This window comes from Hylobates moloch, unplaced genomic scaffold (genome assembly GCF_009828535.3).
Source record: "Hylobates moloch isolate HMO894 unplaced genomic scaffold, HMol_V3 SCAFFOLD_14, whole genome shotgun sequence".
NCBI lineage: Eukaryota > Metazoa > Chordata > Mammalia > Primates > Hylobatidae > Hylobates > Hylobates moloch.
In genome coordinates this window covers 95274733-95293671 of record NW_026652289.1, presented here as the reverse complement: position 1 = coordinate 95293671, position 18939 = coordinate 95274733, and the positions used below count along the sequence as shown (strand labels likewise).

Here is an 18939-nt window from a genome sequence, read left to right as displayed (position 1 = left end):
CCATTTACCCCATGTTGTTCCAGAAGTATTTTGAGGGGACTACAAAAATAAATATAGCAGGATACAATGAGATAAGATTAATTATTACAAGTTGGTTCCAAAATTGGTCCCAAGCATTAGAGAAGCCAAAGCAAAGAGGGAAAACTGAACAATGATAAGATTCACAGTATTTGCAAGATGCCAGTTGCTTCAAGAAAGCAGTTTTTCTTGCAGTAAGGCATAAGTGAACTCTGTTCCGTCCTCAACAGTATCTCTACAGAATAGCTGCCTCTGATCCTGCCTTTTGGTACAAACCAGGGCACCACACCCAAGAGCAGCTGAAGACAAGATCTAAGCAAGGTAGGTTTCTGCTGGACTAGTGTGATTCAGGGGTGGGATCTTCCTGGCAAGAGGAATCAGTGACATGTACATTTGTTCCAGTTACTATAGATGCACAACAAATTACCCCAAAACCTAGTAGCTTAAAATTATTATTTTAGTTTGCTTACAATTTTGAACAAGAGTAATGTGGACAGGGAACAACAAGGATAGCTTGCTCTGTTCCGTGATGTTTGGTGTTCACACAGGGGCAATGTGAAAGCCGGAATCTGGAAGCATCTTTACTTACACAGCTGATGGCTGGTGCTGGGTGTTGGCTGGGACAGGGGCACTCGCAAATGGCTTGTCCACATGGCCCAGGCTGCCTCACTGCATGGAGGTTGACAGTAATCAGAATTCTTCTGTAGCAGCTAAGTGCTCCAAATGTAAATGTCCCAGAGAGCCAGACAAAAGCTGGATAGTCTTTTCTGGCCTAGCCTCAGAAGTTATCCAAAGTCCCTTTCACTGAACTTGGTTCGTTGCAAAGCAAGTCACAAGCCCATCCAGATTCAAAGAAAGGGGACGTAGACCCCACTTCTTGGTAGAAGGCATGTCATCACATTATTAAAAAGCATGTGGATGGGAGATATGGTTGCCACCATCTTTGGAAAACAGAATTTTCTATGATATCCTCTATGCAATCACCTATACATACCACATCTTGCAATAAAGACTTTGATAAGAATTGAGCAGACCTTCGGTCCTTAAAGGGTATCATTTTGGTGTCAAACACTAGATGAATAGTCTAAATAGGTATATAGCACATTTGAGAGTCACTGTGACTGTAAACTAAATGGCTCAACAGAATCTGGGTCCTCAAATATATTAGCATGCTCAGGCTGCCATCACAAAATACCATAGGCTAGGTAGCTTAAACAACAAAAACTAATTTTCTCACCATTCTGGAGCCTGAAAGTCTAAGATTAGGGTGCCAGTATGATTGGTTTCTGGTGAGGCTTTACCCTTGGGTAGCAGGTGAGCACCTTCTTGCTGTGTACTCAGCTGACCTTTCTTGTGAGCAGAGAGAGAGAGTTCTTGTGTCTCTTCTTATAAGGGCATTAATTCCATTACAAGGGTCCCACCCTAGTGACTTCATCTAACCCTAATTACCTCCCAAAGGCCTGCTCTTCAAATACTATCACATAGAAGCTAGGCCTCTACATGTGAGTTTGGAATGGACACAAACATCCAGGCATAACACCATGGTGGTGGAAAATGGCATCAATCCCTGAATATTTCCAAATATCTGGAGTCTTTAATCAAGTGGACAATTTACCCATACACATGAATTTTTCACTTTCTTTCAACTTAGTCTTATAGCTAAAATTCAAGCCAGAAACTATGACATGGATATAAATAGACCCAGAGAATCATTATATATAATTTGGAAAGGGTGTCACTGGCATACATCTGTAAGCAGTTCAGGAACACTTTCAAGCTGTGTTTACATGATATCAAACATCTGGATGAAAACTGAAAAAAAAAAATCAATTTGGATTGGAAACAAAGCAGAAGTATAAATTTCAGTGCACTGCACTAGCCTTTGGAATACTGAATGCAGAGCTGATCCTCTTACCCCAGGAATGAGATAATGGTGCTCAAGAAAGGACACTGAAATGACCAAGAAGGAAAGGGGGCTTCTGTGGGAAGGCAGATTTAAAAAAAAAAAAAAAAAAACTAAATCCATTATGCAAAAGGAGATGAGAAGGGACAACATCAAAGACTGAAAAACATAAAGAAAATGAATCTTAAAGCACCAAACTGCTAGAACTGGGAGCTTTGAGGCTTAACAGCAACGAATTTTATTCAACTAAAAATCCGATAAATCCTGGTCGTCAGGGAAAGGGGCATTCGGAAACTCAAGATTCTAGATAGCCAACAAATCATTCCTTTAAGTATGACAACCTATGTTTGCTTTTCATGTAGAACCTTCTCAAATATCGTACTTATTCCTGGGGCCTCTTAAAAAGAATACACTCCACCCAGATCACAACACTTCAGCCCTCAGTGTGTAGAGAAACTATGCCACATATCTTTGTGTCCCAATGGTCCTTGTTAAAGGTCTCCAGGACCCCAAAATACTTTAGTTGTTGTGTGTATTTTTTCAGAGTTCTGCTATTTTTTCTTTCCATCATTTCTTGGCTTTTCGTTCTTGCAGGATGCCTTGGGATAAGTTTCTCCAGAAGCTGACCCTGAATTAAGGACTTGAGAGCTAGTTGTTTGGGAGGCGATCTCAGGAAGTGCCAGGAAGCCCATCCAGGTGCATTCCTGAGAGGTTATTTATTTAACCCCTGTGGACAGCTGGGCTTCAGTCCTGCCGGAACTTCTATAAGACTATGCAGAACTGTCCCACACAAGGGGCAGGAACCTAGATTTCATCTCCAAATCTTGCCCAACGTTCTCTAAGAACCACTCCCCTTAACTCCCAGGAACTATCAAAAGCCTTCAGGCGTTTGCAGTAGGAAGCCATCAGGGGAGTAAGAGGTAAAGTGGGTGTGGACAGGAGCACCTCTCTACCCTGCCCTCCTGTTCCCATACCTGATAGAATTTTGGGGTAAAGAAAGAAAACTAGACTATGAGTGAGAGCCTGCAGGGCCCTCTCCTGAGTAAAAGATGTCTTTTCTGATAGCTTAGGGATCTTTACTTTCTGATTTCTCCCTGGTTCTTGATCATATTTTTTAAAGGTGTTATAACGCAACTGGTAGTTAAAAAAATTTTTTTAGTCATTCAGAAAGTCCAATCTAATTAATTTTTGAAGCAAAGAGTCCACTAAATGGCAGGTAGTGTTAGGTAAACTCCCTAGAGATGAAAACTGACTTGCTAGTGTTACCTCAAGTAATGGGAAATGACCAGACCTCCTAAAGAGTCGGTGTGCAAGTTAGGGCTACTGTCCCAAGAAGGACACCTGAGTCCAAATGGGGAAACCACGGCAAAACCCAAGCACACTGGTTTCCACACTCTGTGAGGCAGAGCCAAAGGGGAAACTGTGGGTCAATGGATATGCAGGGACCCAAAGCACAAGGGATGCCACGTTACAAACAAGACTCATCCCCTTATCTTTTCATCTTCAGAGGGGAAAGGGACTTGGTCAGCTCTGGCTCAGGAACTGGCAGAGAAGGGAGTATAGGGGCAGGGAGGCATGTGCAAAGCATGCAAGGTGGTGAGCTAAGGATGCACAGAGCTGGCATCTGAAGAGGGCCAGCACAGGCAGCCCATCTCTTATTTAGTGCCCCACATCAAATTCATGAACAGCCAGAACAAAAATCCAGGTGTCTTCACTCCAACACAGCAGAAATTACTCAACATTGATTCACTTAGAGGCAAAGCTAAGAGGATATGGGTTCCAGGAACACAAGGGCACGCTGGCCAGAAGGTCCCATGAGGATAATTCAGAGAGAAGGGCCCAAGGCCAGGTCCGAGAGCCAAGACCTCCAGCCATCACATCAAAGCATCCACTGGCAGGGAGGAGACAGGCTTAAGCTGGGGGAAGGAGGGGCCAGGAGTGTACTCACCAGAGACGAGGCTGCAGCAGACAGAGAGTCAGAGGAAAGACACGCAGGAGCAGGGCAGAGAGCAGAAACAGACTGACATGGCGCAGATGCAGGACATGGCTGGGCTATGACAAACTCCTTGCTGTGTGGGCTCTGGGTAGTTCTTTGTTTTGGTGTATATTCAAGACTCTCCTGTGAGTGGGGAGCATAGCAGGATAGTAAAGAGGCTGGCTCTAGGATGGCTGAGAAAGCTCGAACTCTGGCTTGGGTGTAGCTGGATTTGGGCAAGGCTGGATAAAGGGAGACAGCCAAGAGACTGCTGTTGCAGCAATCAAGACACAAGAAAGAGCTGGGAGGAGGGAGCCCGTGGAGATGGAAAGGAAAGGGTAAAATCAAGAGACTCATGCAAGAAATAGCATCAGATGTTGATAGGACTTTGGATGGCAGCATGGAAGCAAGGAAGACAGAAATAAGGGCACTAATTTGGAGACTACGAGCCTGGGGAACTGGGAAGCTATTGGCATTCAGTACAATGGAGACGTGATTGTTGGAAAGATGTGAGGTGAGAATGGTTGCACTGACCTCACCCTCCACTCTATACTAGCAGAGGAGAGCATGTTGGGAAGTGATTCCTGGTTTCAGAGGCTCTCCTCTTTCCTGCCAGTAACTCCTCATTCCTCTTAACTCTTGCAGCAATATCACCTATACTAAGGAAGAAGGCACATGTCCCACATGCTTATTTCCTTCGATAGAACCCAAATATTTGATCCTTGGACTTACAAATTTCATCAAGAGAAGTTAAAGTATGAGTTACAGGAATGTGGAGGATGAACCCAGTTCCTGGGTTTTCGACAACTATGTGACTGAGACAAAATACATATTAGAAGAAAGTAACACGGAGTTTGGAAGGACAGAAGACCACAGTTCACAGTTCAACTAACTGGAAATATGGTGTCAAAGTGTCTGTTTCAGAGGAGAACCAGTCCACTTGAATGAGGTCACTGTGACTCGAACATTATGCTGTAATGTTATCCTGAAAGAGCTTCAATAAATCTAACCACTCATGAATGTCTAGATAACACAAATTTGGCAAGATCTAAAAATTAGCTAAGATTGATAGTGACAGTCAAAGGAGAAAGTTGTTGAAACATTGGAAACTCTCATGGGATGATGTCTGTTAATGATTTGAAATAAAATAAATTTGATATCCTTAGCCATGGAAGGAATTCCCTTCTCTGCAATAGTGTTTGAGGTGTTAAGATGCCCACAGCCACAGTCAAGAGGCCAGAGAAGTAATGGAGAGAGGCCCAGGTGTCTTACTAAGGGATAACATTAACTTATGCCTCCTCAGAGAATGAGCAAAGGCTTATGGCAACCAGGCATGGAAGATTCCTCTTTTAGAAGCGTTGATAGCTTCAACCAGGCAGATCCCTCCGAAGGGAGGGATCCGTTTAAGGACAATGCCAAGAGAAGACTTGGTGGGAAAGAAAATGTTGGATAGATAGAAGAGAGGAATGGAAAGTTTGAAAACCCAGAAAAGAAGAAAAGGGAAGGGAAAGGGAGGGAGGCGGAGGGAAGAGGAGGGGAGGAGGGAGGAGTCTTTGATGAGATGAAGAAATTGAAAAGAGGCATTGGTCAAGTCCTGATTTTGTTAATTCCATTCCAGATGTATATGGTCTAGTAGAACACTTGTGTACAGGAGGTAAAAGGAGAGGAAAGATCAGTACTGGGGAGAGAGATTTGGGAAGTGAGGGTGAAAACCAAATGAAAACTGGATGTAGTAAAGGAAGTAGCAGGAAGTCACTGCTGTCCCGGGCTGGAGTAGAAGGGCTATAAAGGAGCATGGTAATATGATGGGAAATCCTGAAATAGGGCCAGAGACATGGGTCCTGGTCCCAGTTGTTCCTAACTCTGGGCAAACCACTCCATCTTTCTAGATTTATTTCTTCATATCTAAAGTGATGGGGTTAGACTAGGTGACCTTGAACATTTCTTCCCTCTTCTACAGCCCTAGACTGGGCGTAGATGTTATGAAATCAGAGACTTACATAAATGGAACCTTCCAGATTGGAACATGTATTTAGCTTTTCTAAGTAGAAAATGCTTTGAAGGGAGGAACAAAAGGTTTCCACTCAACACTTGGCGAGCGATATTTGTTCTGTAAAATAATTAGTGAGTAAGCATTATTGAACTGGGTTGTCACATAAACATGAGAGAATTAAAAGAAAAAAACAAATTTAGGAGACTCAATTTTCCCTTCCATAGATCAGAAGGATGACTAACATAAACCACGACAGGATACTTTTAAAGACATGCGCAGGAGGAGAGTCAGCATCAGATGAAAGCATGCCTGTCTGGGGAATAGGAGCCTTGAGTTCTAGTCGCAGCTCTGCCACTCCCAGGACTTGGACACATCATTTCCTTTCCATGTCTCAATTTCCAAAGGAATCCTAAAAGTCATGGACTCCAGCCTCCCACAATACCCCTACCCATGGTCATCCAGTTGTAATCATTAAAAAAACACTTTCTTATTCCAGTACCACTGGTACATGTCTGTATCAATGAGGTCTAACTAGGAAAATATTTTACATATTTTCTTTTCTTTTTATTTCTTTCTTTCTTTTTTTTTTTTTTTTTTTTTGAGATGGAATCTTGCTCTGTCGCCCAGGTTGGAGTGCAGTGGCGCGATCTCAGCTCACTGCAAGCTCCGCCTCCCAGGTTCACGCCATTCTCCTGCCTCCTGAGTAGTTAGGACTACAGGCACCCGCCATCATGCCCGGCTAACTTTTTGTATCTTTAGTAGAGACAGGGTTTCACCATGTTAGCCAGGAAGGTCTCGATCTCCTGACCTCATGATCTGCCCACCTCGGCCTCCCAAAGTGCTGGGATTACAGGCTTCAGCCACTGCGCCCAGCCTACATATATTCTTTTCTTTTCTTTCTTTTTTTTTTTTTTTTGAGACGGAGTTTTGCTCTTGTTGCCCAGGCTGGAGGGCAATGGTGGGATCTCGGCTAACTGCAACCTCAGCCTCCCAGGTTCAAATGATTCTCCTGCCTCAGCCTCCCGAGTAGCTGGGATTATAGGCATGCACCACCATGCTGGGCTAATTTTGTATATTTAGTAAAGACGGGGTTTCTCCATGTTGATCAGGCTGGCCTCGAACTCTTGACCGCAGGTGATCCGCTTGCCTCGGCCTCCCAAACTGCTGGGATTACAGGCGAGAGCCACCGCGCCCCACACTATTTTACATATTTTCAAAGGAGATCATGCAATGCAGGGAACTGGCTACACGGGTTTGAGAAGCCAAACAGAGGATAGTGAGGTAACCTAGACATTAGCAGCAGCAGGAAGTCACTGCCACCCTGGGCTGCAGGACAAAAGGGAGGAGGTGCTGTTACTGGAGCCAAGGGGTTGGGGTCACCTCGTGAAAGCTGGAACCACAGCAGGTCCATTTGGTAGGAGCTGGAGTCACAAAGGAGATATAGCAAATGTCAAAGGTGCCAAGATTGAGGGATAGAGGATAGGGGAGAATATTCCTTCCCTGACCTGCCCATCTTCTGCCAGTGCCTCCCACTGGCTGTATCCAGCTAGAAACCAGCTAGTACAGGGGCCCGGCAAATGCAGCCTGTAGGGGTCAGCCCCTTTTCCATACAGAGGATGGAAAGGGCAAGGACAGGCAGGCCAGGACTGGCACAAGATCCAAATTCTCCCTTCTTATAACTTTTATCCATTAGTCCCACATCAGCCTAGAATCTAAGTCTCTACACATTTAAGGACATCCATCCAGTCATGCCTTGTTTGTTTCTTTTTCCTTCTCCAGCCTGACATTCAAACTTTCTCATACAGAATGGTTTCCAAACCTCTTTCATCATCTTGATTCCCCCACCTTGGGGAGATTCCTGATATGCCTCCTTAAAATGTGACACCAGATGTTCATAAGACCCCAGGTGTCTGTAAGACTAGCTCCAATACAGAAGAACTATTCCTGCCCTTATTGTAGCAATAGAGCTATTATCCCACTGTTGACTTATGTTGCTCTTATGGACAACTAAGACCCATATGTGTTTCCCATATGATTTTGTCTTCTCTGACCTGTGTTAGTATGGTAATCTATACCATTGATAAGCACAAGCATAAAATTCTTTCTCTAAATCACTACTCTTGTTGTTGTCTTTAAAAAAAAATAAGTAGAATAAACTAGAGCCAAGGGCAGAGCTCTGTGTCACTCCACTGGATACCTCCCTCCTAGGTAACTCAAAGCCATGAATCAAAGCTCACTGGGTAGGATTGTTCAACCTACTCCAGATCCACCTAGCAGCAAGGAAACTGTGTAAGACCTCCTCAAAACTTAAATCACAACATGTGGTATCTGTGACAGTCACTTCCCTTCATTTTGCACCCGAAACACAGAGGGTACTCAACAAATACTTGATACATCCCAAGTCAAATTAAAATTATCTTGATTTATACACTTCATGACTCTGTTTAAAGAAAGTTAACATGGTTATTTTAGCAGGACATGGTAAGGAACCCATGTTGGCTGCTGGTGATCACCATTCTCTTCTTTAACCATTTATAAACCTGTTTGTTTCAGACTTTTGCCAGACAGCAACAAAAAAGTCACCAATTGGTTATTTCCAGAATCAACTCCTTTCTTCCCTTTGAAAACTGGGGTAACATTGCCCCACCCAGTCTTTGGGTACTTTCCTATCATCCTGAAAACCATAAAGACTCTAGCTGCTGCTGAAGACTCACGGGTCTTGATTCCGTCTTCTCCCCTGTGGGAATAATACTGACCTTTTCTATGCCACAAAGCTGTGTAAGGATCCAGGAAGATGGGAAGGCACTGGGCAGAGCTCAACAGTTACTTAGGGTACCCACATACAAGCTGTGTAGATGCTTGTAAGAACAGCTCTCATACAGCAGTGGAGTCACATCCCACAGCCAAAATGAATGCCACAAGTGAGATCACACACCATATGTGATCAGGGAGGCTCCCAGTGAACCTAAGATCCTGGTGCTGCTGTTTAAAGGGCTTATAAATAACCCCATAGGGTTGGGCTAGGGCACAACAGAGGTTGGGCCCATAGAGTTTTCTTCTCTCTCTCTCTTTCTCTTCTCCCTTTCTCCTTCTCAATTTCCCTCTCCCTTTGGATCAGTGCTTTTGAGTCACTATAATTGCATTAACCACCAAGAAAGCTATCCTGCCGGCAGCTCAGAAAGCAGAAGCTAAGAACCCAGGAGAACAGCTGAATGCCAAAGTTGCCAGCCTCATCCACCCTCTGCCTCCTACAAGGGGTCTGGACTTGGATGGGGCTGTGTAGAGGACACATTGAACACAAAGAAAGTGTGGAAGGAAACTTTGCATTCTTCTCCTAGACCTATAGAAATCCCCTCTGGGCTCAACTGATGCTGGACAAATGCAAGAATGAACTCAAATAACCCACCCACTGCCTAGTGGAGATTATACCCATGAAAATTCTTGATAACCTTAAAGTCTTGGGATATATACAGCAATTATTTTGTTAGTTGCAATTTTCTTTCTTGTTTCTCTCTCCCAAGGTAAACCAAGGAGGCTGCTGAAAGTTCACAGGCATTGATTAATGATGTGTGCAAAGATTTAGACATGAGGATATTGATTGATGCTAATATAGCAGAAAATTGGAAACAACTGCTCAACAATAGAGGATTGTTTAAATACATATGGTGTACTCATCCAGTAGAATATTGTACAGCTATTAAAAATCATGTTATCAAAGAGTAGATGAAATGATGTTCACAACATATTGTTAAAAGGAAAAAGCAATTTACAAAAGCAGAATACTGTACACACACAGAAGGAAACTTCTCAAAAGATATGTTAAACGTGATTGCAATTAGTAAAATTATGAATTAATTTATATTCTTCTTTTTTGTTTATATGTATTTTCCAATTTTTCTAGTAATCTGCATTACTTTTTAAATAAGAGGGGGGACTAATAAAAGCTTATTTTTACTGGCGAGAAAGAAATAGGAAAAGCTCCCTTTTTCAAGGCTGTCTTCTAGCATCTTGTTCTGTTAGATGGATATCAAGCTAGCTTGGACCCTGCTCTCCAGCTTACCTACAGTCCCATGGAGGGCCCCTCAGCTCTGGGTAGAAGCTTCCTTGGGACCAAAGTCTACCTTCAGACAAATTATTAAAAATAGGGCCAACCTTTCACCTCTAAGGACCAAAGGCCACTTCAGCCTAGAGAAAACAGCAGTTCTAGAGCTGGTGGGTTTTCAAAGCAGAACAGCAGTCCTAGCATGTGAAAAGTATCTCCTTCCCTCCTCCCACTGCTGAAGGTTTGCAGACAGCTCCCTTTCCATCCCACAAGAGGAGACAGGCAGATGAGTCATAGCACTGGCTCAGATTAAAGGAGTATTATTGTGTTAGCAGAAATGGATCTATTTTATTATCTGTTTCTTGACACCTTACAAATAGATACGCTTTACCCACCAGACAGGCAATTCCCTTAAAAAGCCAACAATTTTGTTCACTCGAGTTAAGAAATGACCAATGAGTGGTAGAAACTCAAATGTCTGAAGAGCTGCCAGGCTGAAAAGATGTAGTGGAAACACTGAGGAAGGTGGTTTATAACCCTCAGACTCTAGATTCAAGTCTGCAAAGTGATGCCATTTTTCTAAAAATATACAGAGGAACTACAGAAACCCTTTCCCTTTTTCTCTTTCTTAAGAGTTTCCCCCCGCCCCCAAGAAATATATCAGAACTGGTTTGTAAAAGGAGATTCACCACCTCAGATTTCACTGTTTTAGTGGGGGTGATGGTCATAGGATACTATTTTAAGGACTTCCTTCTCTTACACAGATTTTTCCAAACTGGGAGGAGAGATAAGGTATGTTCCACTAATGTTCCTCATTAAACTCACACACGTACCAGTAGTCATTTCCCTTTGTCTTGCTGTCCCATGACAACAGATTGCACATCATAGGAAATTGGAATCGAGACCTTATTTAGTTTGGATCTCTCTTCCCCATTGTCTAATTCCACATTCAATTCAATTTTTCATTCTATGTCTGCCTCCTTTCACAGAAATATACTATGAATGAATATAGGAGCAGGTAAATGAACAGGCATTATCTAAGAACTTCACTCAAAGACTTTTCAGGATACCTTGACCAGTTCTTTCTCCCCTCCAGGCCCCAAGCATTTATCTCTGGGTCAAAATGTACTAGATAATTAGGGAAGACTTGATGACTGATAAGCATACATGTGTTGTAAATGTGTGTTCTCAGTACATTGTTTACTGTTGACCAAATTCCAGTAGCTTCTCTGTTTCCTTTTTGCTGTTACTCATACATGTCTCTGTGGTCTGTCTCCCTCACACTGCAACCCAGGCTACCTGTCCATTAAAACACAAACAAAACCAAAAAAGCTTCCATGAAGTGCAAGGAAAGGAGGTCTAAGGGAACAGGGAAAGTTTCACATTTCCTGTTATTGAATCTAGGCACAACCTTTAGAGGAAGCTGAATGCCTTTTGAATCCCATATGCTCTGTTCTGTGAAGCTATCATTGTTGTTTTACCTTATAACCGAAAAGCTATTATGGCAAACTTTTTAAATGATCCCAGCTATTTGTTTTTTGAGTATCATCTTGTATCCAAATTTGGCCATTACTTTTTTCTTTTTCTTTTTTTTTTTTTTTTTTTTTTGAGACAGTGTTTCGCTCTTCTTGCCCAGGCTGGAGTGCAATGGCACGATCTCGGCTCACTGCAACCTCCGCCTCCCAGGTTCAAGCGATTCTCCTGCCTCAGCCTCCTGAGTAGCGATGATTACAGGCATGCACCACCACACCTGATAATTTTGTGTTTTTAGTCGAGACAGAGTTTCTCTATGTTGGTCAGGCTGGTCTTGAACTCCCGACCTCAGGTGATCCGCCCGCCTCAGTTTCCCAAAGTGCTGGGATTACAGGTGTGAGCCGCCGCGCCCGGCTACCACTTTTTTCATTAAAAAATGCAATTCTAAAACATTTTGTTTTTCTAAATGGGATCCATTCGATCTAAAAATTAGTGTTCTTTCCAGTTATCAAACATTCACTGTGTGCCAGGCATTGAGTAATAGCTCACACTCATTATTTCATTTATTCACAAACACCCTATGAAGGAGACACCAACACTTGAGGAAACCGAGGGAGGTTTAGCCATTTGCCCAAGATAACACATCCACTGTGGGGCTCTTTTGACCATTTCATCAATATCCATCCAACTTTTATCACTAGAGTCCATGAGCTTGGCCATCCTTTGTTTTCTGAACACACAAAGTAGAGTGGTATTTGCACTCTGTTAAGCCTACACTTCACTAAAGACGTCAGCCTTCAGGTAGACCAGAAGCCGAAATTCACTTATGACACTGTACCATAGCAGGCAGGAGCAGATCTGGACATCAGAAAGTCCTGATTTCAAGTCCCAGCTCACCCAACTACTGGACGACCCGGGACCACAGGGACATCATCTGCTGTCTCTGAGACTTTTCCCATCTGTAAAATGGGAATGAAAATAAGTTGAATTCTATGAACTTGCCAACTTCCAACCATATTCTACTTCCAAAAAGTATTTTCAAATGGTGCAACCTAAATTCTTCACTGGGTCATTGTACAGATTAGATGAGGACACAAAGGGAAACGTTCAGTAAGTGGCGCTTTTTAGCAGACTTTTTCTTCTTGATTTTCTTTTGCTCTGGCCAATAGTTTGCATTCTCTGGGCAGACTTTACATGCAGAGAACCCAGCTTGAGGCTTTGTGAGTGTAGAAGCCTATAACAGGGAGGCAATAAGAGCATACAGAAAACCAAGAATTAACAACAACAAAAAAAGGCCTCGGTGCTCCGTGCACTTCCCCCCTCGTTTGGCTCTTAATTAGTAAATAGGTTTACAAATGCTTTTTTTTTCCTTTCGGAAAGGAGGGTGTTACGGAAGTTTAGCACTCTGTGTTTAATCCCATCAACAAAGAAAAGCTTTTAAAATTAATTCTGGCCCCTCTAGTCGCGGGCGCGAAATAGCACGGCTGCTGGATTTGCAGGGTGGCTCCAGCCTTCCAGGCGAGCCAGTGTTCAGACTCACCGAGCCCCCGGAACCCGCTTCACCACCGCTTGCCCCACCTGCCCTGCCCTCGCCGGGAGAAGACTCAAACAGCCAGAGTTAGCATTACCCGCCTGTGTGTTTACTTCGTCAGTAGGTGCCAGGTCCTGCGCTCGGTCCCGCACATGCCTTGTCTTACTACTTTCCACAACAGTCCAACTGTCATCTCCCCCCACCCCGTCCCTTTCCGTTATTCCCCGACCCTCTTCCCTCATCTTCCTAGTGAGAAAACAAATACAGGTCTCGTCCAAGGTCTCTGAGCGGTGGAGTTGGACTCGAACCCTGGCAGCCCCATAACTCGGAACACTCGGAACCTCTCCTTTCCTGCGCGAGTTGAAGCTCTTTTTCACCTAGGAATTTTACAAACTTGGCCTCACCCTAGGGAAGGGGCTCGGCCTTGCAGACCAGCACAACCTCGCTGCGCGAGGCAAGTCCAGGGGCTCCGACGCAGGGCGCGGGTAGGGAGGTGCGGCACCGCCCCCGGAATATTTAACCCCAGCCTGGAACCCGCCGGGCGCCGGACGCTCGGGCTCCTCTGCGCTCGCGCCTCCCCTCCCTCCGCCCGGCTCTCTGCCGGCGCGCCCCACCCTCCGCCCTGCGCTCGCCTCGCGCGCAGGCACCGGCCGGCGGGCGCGGGGAGCGGGGTGCGGGCGGTGCTCGCCTCTGCGGAGCCGCCCCCTGGCCGCTGCCGCCGCGCACCGCCCAGCCCGCGCCGCCTGGGCTCCAGCCGCCCCGCTGTCCGCCCTGAGTGCGCCGCGGCTGCCCGAGCGCCCCGCAGACGGGCGGGTGGCCGTGGACGCCCTGCCAGCAGCCCGCAGCATGGATTCGGATTCCGGGGAGCAGAGCGAGGGCGAGCCCGTGACCGCCGCAGGTACCGAGGGGCCGCGACGGCCCAGCCGGGTGGGCTGGGGCTGGGGAGGACGGGAGGCTGGGGCATGAAATCGGGAAGCCGCTCCTCAGCAGCCCGACCCCTTCCAGGCCAAGACTGGGGATTGCTCCGCGCTGTGAGTTTGCCTTGGGGCTTCCCCCAACCCCATTGCACTTGGGCGTGCGGGAGGGAGGGAAGGTGCATTTAGGGGTGGCTCTTCTTGCTGCCAGTCTCCCGCGGCGGGCTCTGGTCGCCCGGGCTGGGTGGGGGCGGGGAAGGGTTCGGGAATCCGCGTACTGTAGTTTGCTGCAGAGAGGGTTGCAACACATCTGCCTTTTGAAATAACTTTCCGAGCGCGGGCCGGGTCCTCGAACCTGGGGCGCTGGGACTGCGCTGCGGAGCAGGTGACTGGGTCCAAGAACGCGACTGGGGGCTCTGAACAGAAAAGGCCTCGCGAGTGGTTGGGGCAGGGGTCAAATCACAGCTTGCGGCTGCGGTTCCCGAGGCTGCTAGGAGAGCCCATGCACGGGCGCTGGTCCATCGCTGCCGCGCAGCCGGCGGAGAAGGTCCAGAAGGTCCCCGCAGACTGGTCCCTGAACACGGACGCGGGGGCGCGCGCCTCCAGGCTTCGCCTTTAAGAGGCCCCGCCGGCTTTTCACAATCGATAGTTATTAAAGCAATAGGTGGATGCTTACTTAGGGAAGAAAAGAAAATGAATGTCCTCCCCCGCCTCTCCCTGATACTGAGCAACAGGAGGAAGCCACCCACAGCCGTGGGTCGACTTGCCGCCGGGCTCTGCCCACCTCCACCGGCCCGCTCCGCCCCCCACCCACGGGTCTACGCACCTGGGACCCGCTCGCCCTCCGCACGTGCCCACGGCTCCCGGCGCTCGTGCACCTCTGAAGGTTAGCTGTGGGCCTGCAGACCCGTGACCTGCGGGTTGGGACCCTCCTGTAAGGCCGCGGCCCTGGCTAAGCCCCCACTCTTCCCAGTGTCACACTAGAGTCCTGACGGTGGGGACCAAGTGACAGAAGGCACCATCAGTCCAGCCGTGGGTGTAGCAAAGGGAGGTTCGGGAACCAAGCAGGACAGCGCCCTGCGTATATTATTAATACCCTTTCATCCTCACAGCCTCTGGCCAGGCAGTTATTTTCATTTTACAGAGATTCCCATAGAGTAAAGGGCGTGCCCACTTCTCACAGCCAGGGAGTAGCCAGGACCCAGTGACGCCCTTCACCCTGCATCAGACCCCACGGAGGGTGGCTGTGGCCCGCACCTTTGGGTGGGTGGGAAGGGCCGAAGCTGGTGGAAAGGAAATGCCAAGATGCGTGTATTTAAGGATTCCTGTGTGTGTGCAAGTGCCACCTGCTTTGCGTAGGTATGTGTGTATATAATTCATAAACATGAGCCCTTTGCATGCCTGTATGTTTCTGTGACTATAAAGTGCTGAGATTTTGCTTCACGGGTGGCTTGTGGATCTCCTCTTATCATTTAAAAGTTCCAGTAGGTGTTTTGTGTGTATCTATTTTGAGAGCGCAAGCGGGAAGGGGACATTGATACTGACACTCAACTCTCGCAAAATCACAGGAACAACATTCTCTGTCCTACCCTGCCCAACCCTCCATCTCTTCTTCTGGTTGAAGTTAAGGGGTTGAGGGAGAAGGGGGAGGAGGATAAGGAGGCTTAGAGAAAGAGGAAGGAAGAGAAGCCGATGGAAGGGAGGAGAATCTTCAGAATCCCTGGTACTTGGGTGAAAGGGAAGGAAAAGAATTCTTATGCACCCTGTTGTTTTCTCTCTCCAGCCTGCCCCAGTGTTTAATACCCCTGTTATATTCACAGTCAGTTTGTGTCAGAAGGCCTCTGCGTAGCTGACAGCAAACATCACTAAGGTCAGATGGGCCCCATGAAGAACAGGGCAGCCAGCTGTCGTGAGCTGTCACTATTTGTTTGCACCTTGCTGTTTTCTGCAGTCGTTTCTTCTTTCTGCGTGTGCTTGAAACTCACAAGTTGAACATGTATTTTAATGTCACAAGCCATTCGCTAAATGGCAGTCAGTCTCACTCATTATATTCCATCTTAAAGTATTCTCCTGTATGACAGTGCTTCAAAGCTGGATGTTAATTCACCACGTTGCTAGGGCTGCATCCTGTCAAATGGAAACCATTGTTGCAGATTCAGATACAGGTTAGATGACAGGTGTGTTCTCCTTAGAGACTGACCTTTGTCCCTACAAGAAACTTGACATTCATCCATGGACCTGTATCTATGAAAGCTGAATGGGTGTAACTGAGAAGTACAGCAGAATGAGTGGGACCTCTTGGAGTACTTATATGTGTGTGTGTACCTGCCTCACAGGGAGTTGAGACATAAGGGCTGCTTCCTCGTCCATGCCTTTCCATTTCCTGAATTTGTGAAAAAGCCCTGCCATAAGATGGACATTGTAAGGGTAAAAGGCTGGACTCTGGAATTGAACAGAGCTGAGTTTCAGTCTCCACTTCATGAGCAAGTTATTTAACATCTTCAACCTCAGTTTCCCACTCTGTAAAATGAGGATAACAATAGTACCACAGGGGTTTATGAAGATTCAGTATAATAACACATGAGAGGTGTTCCTGGTAATCATTTAGTAAATGGTAGCTGTTATTTTGATTATTACCTGATTGGATTATTTGTTGTAAGAATACTGCTAAATAATGAACTCCAGTGTTTTAAAATATAACTGCATGTTTAAAACAATTAATGTTGCTGTTGTTATTATCACATTAATATAACTGCCTATAGAGATTTGTTTTGAATTTTCTCCTTTTCAGTCTCTTGTTCATTATCTCTGGTGTGTGCACGTGTGTGTGTGTGTGTGTGTGTGTGTGTATGCTTGAGGAGGTCTTTTTAGTTTACCTCTTCTCATCTTCATCCATCTTCTAGCACAAGGCATGAAGATGGGGATATTCCAACCTGCTGCTTTCACCAGCTTCTCCTACGCCTCTAAGGAAAGTTATAAAAAAAGCAGAGAACCCCTTACTCAATCCACCTGCTAATGTGGGGATGAAAGCGTTTCTTCTTTCACGGTGCTTCAAGTGGAAGAAGAGGAGGCAATCCCATGCCCTCCACCTCCCCCATTCCATTGGTAAACCTTTTCCCTTCAAGGTGGCAGGAAGCACAGGAGGTGTGCACCTTCCTCCCTGCCAGTTTTGCCCATCATGGTCACCTTTCTAGTCACCTATTGGCAGAGGACAAAGACAACTCACTTTTTACTCTACCACTTTCAAGAGACTCTTCCAAAGTTCCCCCCGCTTTGTGCGTGCAGAGCAGATCTCTCATAGAGCAACACGCTGCAGTGGAGGGTGGGGCGGAGGATGAAATTTGTCTCCATCTGCATTTTCTGTTTTTCAGGAAGCACAGAATGATGCTTCTATGTCATTGTGCTGCCTGCATTCTCCTCTACCTTTCTGTCATTTTATGGATCTTTCTATGATTAGGAAGAGGCAAGGTTTATGGAACACTGGATTCTTTCCAGAGACCCAACTTGGCCCTCTTTCCTTTGGCAAACCCACCATCCATCTCAGAAATCCTAGAGCTTGGTGTATTCACTTGGGAGTGGTTAAGTCTTTCCTAAGAAGCAACAGGGGAGTAAACAGCGACATCAGTTTTTTCCCCTTTCTGGCTTGGAAGATCAAGACAGCCTACCCAGCTGAGGGCAGATAAGCTCCTTCCTCCCACAAATAGATGGTCCAGGGCAATCAAGCTGATGGTGCCCTTGTGCCTGGGTCGGTGCTGCAGAAAAGCATTTCCATGTGATGCAGTCAGAATGTGGTAGGGGAACCACAAGAGAAAAACAGGACTGGGAAAACACCAGGCCCCTAACTCTGCTCTTCCTCTCTCTCTCCTCCCCTACATGCTCAGCTTGGTCCATGTGAACCAACTGAAGGAGTGGATAGGATTCAATAGGATCCTGTTGAGGAGGTGGCAGGTGAGAGGGAAAGACATTCCAGAAGTCATACAGCTTGAGAAAAGACACAGATAAACAGGAAGGCAGCTAAAATAGAGGGCACATACTGGGGAGTTCTGGGAGATAAAGCTAGGCGAGTACAGGGAGTAAGTTGGTCTTGGCAGGGCCTCTGGAGCCGCCATGATTCTTGAGCAGAGACGTGACCAAATGAAAGCTGAGTTTTCAGAATGTACATCTGGCAGAGATGGAGAGATGCAAGGTTTGCCTGGACTTGGTACCTCAACTCCCAGGGTATGGCCACAACATCAGAGAAGGTAGTGGCACTAAGGCGAGACAGAAAATGGAGAGTGCAAATGGCATTTCAGAGAAATCAGCAACAGAAGTTGGTGACAGATTATACAAAAGCAGTGAAAGGAGAGGGAGAGTTGAAGGAGACAGTGGCATGTTGTGTTGGGTAACGTTCTCTGGAGGCAGGGAAGTGCAGGAGACAGGCTCCCCCACCCCACAGACGCTGCCTCTTCCTTCAGGCACTTAGCAGTGGTGTTTGGGGTAAAGGTTCTTTTCCCCTTTGACATTAAGTTTCGCAGGTGCATTGGTTTTGAGGCACTGTGAGGTTTGAGGGTTTGTTGATTCTCATTGCTAGGTTCCTTGCAGAGGCTGTTTAGTAATCTTTGTCTACTGACAGATTGAAGATAAATGGGCTGGCCTGCTAAGGGCAAGGACAGCCTGGGAATGATGTGCCATTTGGTTATTAGTCATATTCCCATTTCTTGTTCCTGTTTGTTGAAATTTGCACGGATCTCTGCCTCATCCACAGAGTAAGCTGTAGCTGCTTTGGGAGTCAGGACCTTGTCTTGTGCTTCTTCATGTTCCTGAGATTTTATGGACATAGTAAGTGAATGAGCATCTTGAGGAACCTCCTGAGAACTTTGTCCTAAAAGGCCAGACCAGCAGCCAGAAACCTGTCCTAAAAGTAGACAGGATGCCAAGGCTTTCCCTCAGTGTTTTGTTTTGTTTTAGTGTTTCAAGATTTCTGTACTGTCTGGGATTCTGTGTTAGGAATTATGGGAAATGCAAAGAGAGATAAGGACACAGTTCACCCTGTCCTCCAGGGCTTGACATTGGATGAGGAGACAGGGTATGTCTACACAGCCTAAGCCAGT

General features: G+C 46.2%; 1 protein-coding gene across 2 annotated transcripts in view; it reads left to right on the top strand.

The window, feature by feature from the left end:
• The first annotated feature begins 3272 nt into the window (after positions 1–3272).
• TNFAIP8L3 (TNF alpha induced protein 8 like 3) overlaps positions 3273–18939 on the top strand; it is a 48429-nt gene continuing 32762 nt past the window's right edge. The window contains exons 1-2 of one of the 2 annotated variants that reach the window (XM_058427980.1): positions 3273–3444; positions 13690–13833. In XM_058427980.1, the coding sequence (XP_058283963.1) occupies positions 3273–3444; positions 13690–13833 (316 nt within the window). Of the gene's footprint in view, positions 3445–13478; positions 13834–18939 lie in introns of those variants that run through there. The other variant, XM_032175542.2, reaches the window with a different exon arrangement.